This window comes from Melanerpes formicivorus, unplaced genomic scaffold (genome assembly GCF_026170545.1).
Source record: "Melanerpes formicivorus ecotype bairdi unplaced genomic scaffold, bMelFor1.0.p_v2 SCAF_182, whole genome shotgun sequence".
Classification (NCBI taxonomy): domain Eukaryota; kingdom Metazoa; phylum Chordata; class Aves; order Piciformes; family Picidae; genus Melanerpes; species Melanerpes formicivorus.
Window position 1 is genome coordinate 368,537 of NW_027142534.1, and position 10,116 is coordinate 378,652.

Here is a 10,116-nt window from a genome sequence, read left to right on the forward strand (position 1 = left end):
AGCTCCTTGGGGAGTGTGGATGAGGAGCATGGACTTTGCAGCTGGGAGGCAGGAGTGCAGTGTGAAGGCTTCTCACTGAGAAACTGAAAGAGGTGATTTGTGCTTGATCTAAAGTCAAGCCAGGTGTGTGAGGCTTGGAGAAGAAGAGTGGAGGGAGGAGGGAAGGCTGAAAGAAAATGAAGCCAGGAGTAATTCTCAGCAGGGTGCTGTGAAGATGGATCAGGGGGACTGGGGGTGGTGGGGAATGAGGCATTCCCACGGGTGTGTTAGCTTCATGCTGTTGGCATATCTTTGCCTTTGGCTTCTGAGGCCTGCCAGGCACTAACAGTGCTCTGCCTTCCCCTGAGTGGAAAGGAACAGCAGAGGAACCTCTGGGTGCATGACCAAGCCTTGGTTTTGCACTGCCTTGGGCAGGAATTTCCCAGGTGACTACAGAAGTGATTCAAACTGGAGCTGGAGCTGTGAGAGTAGTGTTTGGAAATGACACAGAGCTGTGACCTCCCAGAGGTTACTAACATGAAGGTAGCTATCCCATAATGAAACAAAATCTCATTGCTAAGTACTGAGGCTGGTGAGCAAAGGAGGTCACTTTGGTGTGAAACAGCCATCCACACCTGGGGCACTGCCACAGTGGCCCCAGCAGAAGAAGCTAACATCTCCCTGTGCCCAGCTGCTAGAGCAGGAGTGATAACCCCTCCCAACCAAACCTGTTCTGATCCTAGGATTGCTTCATAGGAGTCAAGTCTCTGGCAGATAAAATTGAACACTTGCCCTGGCCACTAAAATCCTCTCTGGTTTTGGGAGAAAAGGATGCACAAATGTTTTGTGCAAAGGCAGAGGCTGGCCAGAGGCTCCTGAGCAGGCTCAAGTCCTTTTGTTCCCAGACAATTGCTACAGGGATGGCTCAGGACCTCTCATTCACCTCTGACTTAGAGAGGGCCAGAGAAGCAGAATGGCTGCTTCTGACCCCCCAGATCCTTTCCTTAACGTTGCTGAAAGCTGAGGAGATCACAGACAGTCAGTGCCTCAGTGCAGCTGATGCATGAATGAATCTCCACATGAGCACAAGCAGAGCATTGCAAAAGGGAAAGGGAGGAAACTTCAGCCCGGCTCTGGGCCCCTCAGTTCAAGAAGGCCAACAGGGAACTGCTTGAAAGAGTCCAGTGAAGAGCCACAAAGAGGCTGAAGGCAGTGGAACATCTCCCTGTGAGGACAGACTGAGGGAAAAGGGACAGCTTCTTGAGCTTGGAGGAGCCTTGGAGGTGACTTTGACACTGTGAGGGTGCTGGAGCCCTGGAGCAGGCTGCCCAGAGAATTGTGGAGTTCCCTGCTCTGGAGAGATTCCAAACCCACCTGGATGTGTCCCTGGGTGACCTGCCCTGGGTGACCCTGCTCTGGCAGGGGGATGGGACTGGGTGATCTCTGGGAGTCCCTTCCAACCCCTAACACTCTGTGGTTCTGTAACCTTTCCTTCATGTGGGCAGAGGGTACCCAGGATTCCTCCTGCTGCAGCACCCAGGCAGCTGTTTTGCCAGCCCAACACCTGAGCTCTCCTCACACTCTGGCTATCTTCCTCCATTAATCAGCCTCAGGGTCAGTGCAGGAAGGAATCTTCCCCTTTCAGAGTTTGTGAGAAAGGTCTTGGATGGTTTTGGTACCTTGGCTTCCCCAAGGCCAGTCACAGAGGCAATGGCAAACACATTTTTGGGCTCGAGAGCAGAGCTGTGCCTGAACCCTGCACGGGAAGCAGCATCCTCCCATTGGCACACACTGCACAGACTCTGCTGCCTTTGGGTGACTTGGTGAAGGAGGACTGGGCCCTGACTTCTTTCATCTGAGTGCCTCCAGACACAAGCACTGGAAGTCTAGAGAAGGCTTCAGGTATTAAATGTGGACATCCACCCTTGCTGTGGGCACCCCTGCAGGGCTGGCAGAGGTTGCACAAGAGCTCTGGCAGATCTTTGGGAACCTCCATTGCAGAGCAGTCAGCAAACATCACTGAAGTGCATGTTGAGGCTCCTCTGGGCCGAGAAAAGCCTGGGAGAGGGTGTCAGGGTGTCAGGAGGTGTGTGCTCCCTCTGAGCTGGGCAACAGCTTTGCAATATCATGCTCAGGCTGAGGGGTGGTAAGGGGATCTAAGAGCTCTGCCCCTCCAGCTCCAGCTGGCCTGGGATTCAGAGTTTGCTTTGGAAGGAGCAGGGGATGAGGTCAGTCTCTGGACGATGATCTGCTGCAGCTTGTGTGGGAAAAAGGCCACAGGGCTCAGTCTGAGCTTGGGACGGGCTTCTACTGCTCTCTCCCTGAAAGCAGCCTCTGGAGTTGGCTTTCTCTGTAGGAACAGCATCCCAACAGCTCCTGCTCTTCCTCATGGAAGTTATCCCTCAGTAAAGATGAAATCAGGCAGGGTGGACAGCTCAGATCACTATGGTTTACTGCTCAGGTGCTGCTGCACTGGCAGGTCACAGATCTCTACACCACCTCCAGCACACCCACTCACCCAGGCAGAAAACAGGAAAGGTTCAGCCACAGAGCTGTGGTTTACCAAGAGAGCTGACATTTACCAAGGCTGGCTTCAGACTTGCAGAGCTGTGCAAATGTGCAGAGGAAGTGGTGGGAAGCTCTGGCAGCAGAACAAAGCCAGCAGCCCTGCTGAGCAAGAAGGAGAAATGAGAGCTTGGCAAGGTGCTGCTGAAGCTGCCTGCCAAAGCCACACCTCGTGTCCCTGCCTGGGAAGAGCACTGCACAAACTGCAAGGGTTTAGCACCCTCACTGAGGACTCGTGATGGGAGAGAAGCAGAACAGCTCCACCAATTCCTCCCCCTCCACATCCCTCTGCTCCAGGACTGTGATGTACCCTGGCTGGTCTGTGCCACCAGGCTGTTACCTGCTCCTGTCTTCCTCTCCCTAACCAACCCCCGCTGGAATCTGGGAGCATGGGGGTGGGGAGAGGGCTTGCAGGGCTCAGGACATACATTAGCCACCGTCCCACAGAGCTGGCAGAGACTCTCAGGAGGGTGTTCAAAGGCAGGCAAAGCTGGGACAGATGAAGTGCAGCTGAGCAGGGCCAGAGGACAACTCCTTCAGCTCTGTGCATCAGTTTGCTCCCAGGACCGTCCCAGGCTGCTGCTCTAAGGTGCTGCCAGCTGGCAGGTGAAGAGGTGAACATTCATCCCAGTGGGGAGGCTGAGGTCTGCTCTGGAGCCAGGCTCTGAGACAGTTTCTAAAAGGCAAGGCTGAGGCCAAACCTCCCCCATGGGAAGAAGTGAGAACTGCTTCCCCTGGCAGCTACCTTCAGTAGCTCTGCAATGTTTGCTGGTCTGAGGACAAAGCAAGTGTCAATCACAACTCTCAGCCCTACACAGGAGCAGTTCATTAGCTTAGAAATGTGACCTGAAGCTCTGGTTCAACCCTGAGAGCCTGAGCTCCATGGAAGCTGCAGCCAGGGGGTGGCTGGCAGCCCCAGATCTGCTCCTTGGCTGCAGGATCTTTGCTGCTATTTTGTCTCTTCACCTTCCCAGCACTGCAGGGCCCATAACACTTTACACAAGGACAAGGCTCTGGGAAGCACTTTCTCAAGGCATCAGGGCTCAAGAGCTGCAGAAGGTGAAATGTGTGCTCAGAGCACGAGCTTACAAAGTTAGATGTGCAAACAATAGTTTAACCACAGGCAGTGTTTTGGTCTGGGGGCAAAATCCAAGTCTGACTTGGACCTCCTGGCAGAGTTTGAAGCAAAAGAAGAGAAATAAACCCCAGGTGTCTTATATCTGCAGCCTGAGCTCCCCAAAACCCTCTTCTGCAGGTCAAAAAGTCTTGCAGTGCTCTGCCAGGAGGAGGAACCTAAGGACACCCTGCAGGAAGGTCTTGACAGGCTGCTCATGTGGGCAAGCAGGAGCTGTGTGAAGGTGAATGAGGCCAAGTGCAAGGTCTTGCACCTGGGAACACACAACCCAGGAATGCAGCTGGGGCTGGAAGCCAGCTGGCTGGAGAGCAGCACTGTGGAGAGGGACCTGGGGGTCTTGGTGGACAAAAGGCTCAAGAGGAGTGAGCAGTGAGCTGCTGGGGCAAAGCAAGCCAGCAGGGTGCTGGGCTGCAGGGTTGATCAGGGTGTCACAGGCAGGGATAAAGAGGTCATTGTCCCACTCTGCTCAGCGCTGGGCAGGCTGCACCTGGAGCACTGTGCACAGCTTTGGTCCCTGCTGTACAAGAAGGCTGGGGACAGGCTGGAGAGGGTCCAGAGAAGGGCCACAGGAGTGATCAGAGGCCTGGCAGCCCTGTCATAGGAAGGCAGGCTGAGAGAGCTGGGGGTGCTGAGCCTGGGGAAGAGAAGGCTTAGGGCAGACCTCCCAACCATGTACAAGCACATAAAAGGTGGCTGCCATGAGGAGGGAGACTCCCTTTGTGTGCAGCCCCATGGTAAAGCCCAGGGCTGAATGGGACAAGCTGCTACTGGGGAGATTCCAACTGGCTGCCAGGAAAAAACCCTTCAAGCTATTGGACATTGGAATAAACTCCCCAGGGAGGAGGGGACATTAGGCAGTGCCAAGGCCCAGCTTGCCAGGCTGCTGGGCCAGCTCATTGCAACTCCATTCTTAGCCTGAAAGGTAAGGCTGGATGATCCTTGAGGTCCCTTCCAACCTGGCATGCCCTGAATCTGTGACACATCCACTTGCTCATGGTCTCCCCCTCACTGTAGCCATGCCCTCCCACTCTGCAGTGGCCTTCTCCTAGGGGAACACAATCAGGCTGATGGTGAATGTGGACAGCCTCAAGGCCTGGCAGCTTATCCTTGGGACAGGGGGAGGAAGAGGGATTTTGAATGCCAGTGGTGGATGTGACTCCACATCTGCAGGGAAGGCAGAGTGCCCCATGGCTGCTCAGTTCCCTCCAGACACAGGACATCCCCCAGCAGTGATGCAAGAAGAGTATCCAGGCCAGGGGCCAAAAGCATCTGGCTGCAGAGTGGAGCTGCAGGAGGTGTGGCAGTGATGAGGGTAGAGAGGCACATCTGGGCTGTGGATGCCCAAAGCACCACTTGAGATGCTGTAGGGATCCTGCCTGGCCACACAAGACAACAAAACCTTCATGCAGCTCCTGCATCACCTACTGTGGCTGCCTTGCTGCTCTGAAGGTGCCCCAGGGCAAGGTCCCTGTGGTCAGGAGCTGCTCCCCGGAGCCACAGACAAACCTCCAGAGCTCGGTGTCTGCGTGGTGAGGCTGCAGGAGCTGGGGCTGTGTGCTCTCCCCTAATGACTCTTCTCTTCTCCATTTCCAGATGTCACTCCCTCCCCCTCAGTCTACAGGCTGACCTCTCCCGACGATGAGGATCTGGCAATGTGCCTTGTCACAGACTACTGCCCTGAGGAGCTCTCTCTGAACTTCACTGCCAGGCAGACAGAGGCTGTTGTGGAGGTGGCCACAGCTGAGCACGGGCGGGAAGCAAGCTACCTGTCCACCTACTGGGCCAGGAAGGATGAAATGCAGTGTGGTGCAAGCCATGAGGGCTTTGGGCAGCTGGAGGGAGAGGATCCTGACAGGGGTAAGGGCACCGCTGATGCTGCAGGGCTGGGGCTCTCTGCTCTGGGTGCTAGCAGGGTGAGCAGGATGTGCTCCCATCTCCTACCCTGCCAGCACTGCTGCTGTGTGCTCCCACACTCCAGAGGCAGTGGTGCCTGCTTGCCTCTGCTCTCTTTTGTCCTCCTTCTTGGTGGAAAGAGGAGTGAGGGTCAGCAGACTGGTGCAGTCACAGCAGAGAGATCTGAGAATCACACTGGGCTGGACACAAAGCTTGGAATTCTCTGCCCAGTGGGACACTGAAGTCTCTTTGCATCACATGTTATGACCAGGAAACTGTTCATATCTTATGACCTGGAGACATGAGTGTTTCTGGCAGGCCTTGCAGGCCAGAAGCTCTCACCCAGCCCTCCTGAGCAGAGGGATCTTCATCAGCTCCTGAAGCAGAACATTTCTGTTACTGATTGGATGTCTCGTTGCTGTCTGCAGGTGCCAGCTCTGTCTGTGTCACAGAGATGTCTCCACACTTCAGGACAGGTATGCACATTGCCTTTGAGGAGTAAAGCTTGGCCTGACCAAGGAGACATCTTCCCAAGCTTTCTGCTGATGTCCTGTTTGCAGTATTGCTGATGGAGCACAAAAGCTCAGGCTGGAACTTTCCCAAAGGGCCCCACAGGCTCCAAAGAGCCAGGCTGGAAGCCACTGGGTTAATGAAGTCTCCCAGCTCTGAGCTGACAATTTTCTGTGGCCAGGGTAGCCAGTGCCTAGGTGCTGGTGCTAAGCCAAAGAAGGACTCCCCATGACAGGATGATTTAAGGCACTGATATGAGTCAGCCTTACTGGCTGCCTGCCCACAGTTCAGCTTCAAAGAGCTGCTTATATTTTGGGTGCACAAGCAGCTCATGAGGCAGGAGATAAGCAGCTGGTTCCTGCAGCATGTGCTCTGAGCAGCACTGCACTAAAGATAGCTGCACCTGAGCAAGCTTTGCTGCAGCCCATGGCTGTGGAGCACATGAATCACTGCTGGCCCCCAAGCAGTTGCTGCTCCTGCTAGCTCAGAGTGCTGAGCCTGCCTCTGCACTTGCCCTGCTTGCAGATAGCTGAGCTGCAAACAGGCATTTGCTGGCAAGGAACCAGAGAGCCAAATGGTTCCAAAACACTACCTGACAAATGCTCATCACTGGCCTGGGCTGCTTTGCTCAGGCATTGCAGAGAGGCTTCCAACAGCAGAGAGAAAATGGCCTCCTGAGGGCAGCTCCCTGCTTCCCAGCACAGATCAATCTGTCTCCAGAGGAAAATGGCTTTCCAGCTTCAGAGTCATGGGAAACTCAAACAGGCTTTGTCTTCCTCCCATGAAATTTGACTTGTTTACACCCCACTCATCTTAAAAACATAGAGGAAGAGGCAGGAGGAACAACCTCCAGCATCCTGGGCTCATGACATGCTGTGTGTGAAGCCAGCTGGGTGGTTGGCAGAGCTGCATACTGGGCAGCAAAGTGGCTGTTGAGTGAGAGCTCAGCCCCTGAGCAGCTGAGTGTGAGTGGAGCTGCAGTCCTGGCTGGCTCAGCACCCAGGGTGGAAGAGCCTCACTGGAAGTGTTTCTAAGTCAGCCTGCAAGGGAGGACATCTCAGTGACTGCATTCTCTGTTCCTGTACAGATGAAAACCTGAACTTGCTGTCTTTGACACAGCTGGGCCTGAAGATCACTCTGCTGAAAGGAGTCCTGTTCAATGTGCTGATGACAATGCTCATGTGGAAAATCAAGTGAGTGTGCTGGGGTAAGGCCTCTGACAGCACCCAGCGGGGTCAGTCCCTTAGCTCTGAGAGTTCCTTCCCTTTGTTCATGCAGTCTGCCCAGCAGCAAAACCCTTTGCCCATCTGATTGTTTTCACCCATCCCTCAAGTCTGCCAATGTTTTCTTTCCCCCATGCAAATGTAACTTTCCTTCTTTCTGGCCATCTCCCTACCCCTGCTCCCAGCCCTTCCCTTGTCTGCATTTGTCCACCACATTCATCCCCTGACCAGCCTCCAGCTGGGAAACTTTGATGCTTATTTAAGACCTCAGACCTAATGTGTCTGGTTTGGCCCAGTGCCTCTTCCTCCTCTTTCTCTTGCCTGGCACTTCAGGCCTAGAGCTGTGCAGCTCTGGATCCCAGATCAGGATTGAGCAGCCCTGGGTTTCTGTTTCAGGAACGACAGCGACCAGATGGTGCAGTTCTGAATGCCACAAAACCCTGCTGAGGAGTTTTCCTGCTGCAAGGGAGGTCACTGCTGGCTCTCTGCCCCTGCCCAGCCACTCACCTCAGCTGCTTTCTTTGTGTTGCTCTAAAGCCTCTCGACACATTCAGCTTGCCTGGGCTCCTGCAGCCTGACTCTGCATGGAGCACAGTTGGCTGTGCTGCAAACTGCCAAACATCACAATTCCTTGTGGGAGACTGAGCCACAGTTTCTGCGTGGGGCAGTGCTGGTTGCTGAAAGCTGCAAGCCCTGGAGTGTGAATGTTCACAGTCTGGTGTCCATCAGGAGTGCAGCTCTGGGAGTGCATCCCCAGGCACCACTGCAGCTGCACACAAAGGCCTCTGGAGAGCAAAGGGAGACTGGCCCAGGGTGCTGTGCACCACCTCCTGCTGCCCACCACCTCCTGCTGCCCACCACCTCCTGCTGCCCTTAGCTAGACCACAGCAAGGCATCCTGTTTCCCCCCAGAAGGTGTGCTGCTGGGTGTTCCTCTGCCTCGGGTTGAGTGGGCAGAAAGCTACTGCACCCCTCCAAAGGAGTGCAATAGAAACACTGCACAGGACTGGAGACTGAGGTGGAAATGCTCTTCACAGACACATAACAAAATACCAATTCCTATTCAGCATCAGCCCAGTTCTGCACCTGGGCTTTCCAAAACCTTCTAAACCCTTCCCCCCAAAAACCAGGACTCAATGCCCACCCCCCCTCCCCCATGCCTCCCTGCTTCCCCCCCCAGCCTAGGCCCAAATTCTGTAGCACTGAGTTCATTGCTCAGCAAAGGCTGCAGAAAGGCCTCCCCTGAAACACCAACCAAGAGGTAAGGGCTGGGAGCAGGGAGTGGGAGAAAAGGGGAAGAACAAACTGAAGCCCCTTCCTGTGGGGAAGATTCAGCATGATGGGAATGGAGTGACAAAGATTACACTTCCCTGTGTCCACCTGCCAGACTGGCCAGCCCCCTGGGGGACTTCTGTCTCTATGGTTAGGACATCCCAGCCTTAAAGCCTGGACACCCAGGAGTCCTGAACTCAGTGAGATTCTCCCCTCCTGAGCACACAACACAGGACTGGTTTGCAGGGGGTTTTGAAGTCTCTCTGACCTTAACACTGCCTGAGTTCAAACCAGCTGCAGCCATGGCTTGTGCTTAGTAGCATCCAAGCTCCTGCTCCTCCTGCTCAGCTCTACCAACCTTGCATTGCTCAGTTTCTCTTTGTCATCCCTGCATAAGCCTGGAGCTGCTGCCCTGCCCATGGCTGCTGGCCTTGGAAACGGTGCCCAGAGGTGAGACCTGCAGGCCCCAGCTCTTGGCCAGTGCTGGGGCAGCTCTGGTGTCTCAGCAGCTCTGGGGCCTTTGGCTGCCATTAAACAACTCTTATCAAAAAGCAGAATCTTGTCTGTCTTCTGTATCTGTAGTCTGAGGAACTTGTTCCACCCTTCAGCTGAGCCCAAAGGGGTGAGGGAGGGGAGCAGGGACTCTCCTCACCAGGCTCTGTTTGCTGTCACTGTGGATGCACCACAGTGGGTGGGGAATGGCTGCAAGTCCCTTCCCAGTTCCCGTCCTTGCTGTGTCTGGGAGAGCCCAGCCTGGCTGGCTGGCAGGGAGTGGAACAGAGAACACCTCTCACAGAGCCATGGAATTGCCTGGTTGGAAAAGACCTTAAGCTCACTGAGTCCAACCATAACCCAGCATCTCCCCAACAGCTGTTAGACCACGTCCCTGAGCTCCTCATCCAGATGGCTCTTAAACATCTCCAGGGATGCTGACACCGCCACTCCCCTGGGCAGCCTGGGTCAGTGCCTGGTGAGCCTTTCCCTCACTCCCCTCCAAGAGCAGACTCTGCTGTCACAGAATCACAGACTCACAGGATGTTAGAGATTGGAAGGGACCTCCAGAGGTCATAAAGTCCAACCCCCTGCCAGAGCAGGGTCACCCAGGGCAGGTGACACAGGAACACATTTGGGTGGGGATGGAAAGTCTCCAGAGCAGGAAACTACACAACCTCTCTGGGCAGCCTGCTCCAGGGCTCCAGCTCTCTCAGAGCAAGGAAGTTTCTCCTTATGCTGAGGTGAAACCTCCTGGGTTCCAGTTTGTACCTGTTGGTCCTTGCTCTATCACTGGGCACCACCAAAAAGAGCCTGGCCCCTTCATCCTGACCCCCACCCCTCAGGTAGTTAGAGACTTGATCAGACCATAGCACCATAGAATGGTTTGGGTGTGAAGGGACTCTGAAGCTCATCCAGTCCAACCCCCCTGCAGGCAGCAGTATCACAGCATCACAGAATCACCAAGGTTGGAAGAGACCTCAAAGATCATCAAGTCCAACCTGTCACCACAGACCCCATGACTAGACCATGGCACCAAGTGCCACAT

The 10,116-nt window shown here is 54.8% G+C and overlaps 1 gene segment (V, D, J or C); it reads left to right on the forward strand.

Moving 5' to 3' along the window:
* LOC137457531 (T cell receptor alpha chain MC.7.G5-like) overlaps positions 1-9,127 on the forward strand; it is a 94,921-nt gene extending 85,794 nt beyond the window's left edge. The window contains 4 exon segments of the C gene segment in view: positions 5,273-5,536; positions 6,001-6,048; positions 7,170-7,275; positions 7,702-9,127. Coding sequence covers positions 5,273-5,536; positions 6,001-6,048; positions 7,170-7,275; positions 7,702-7,732 — 449 coding nt within the window.
* The last annotated feature ends 989 nt before the right edge of the window (positions 9,128-10,116 follow it).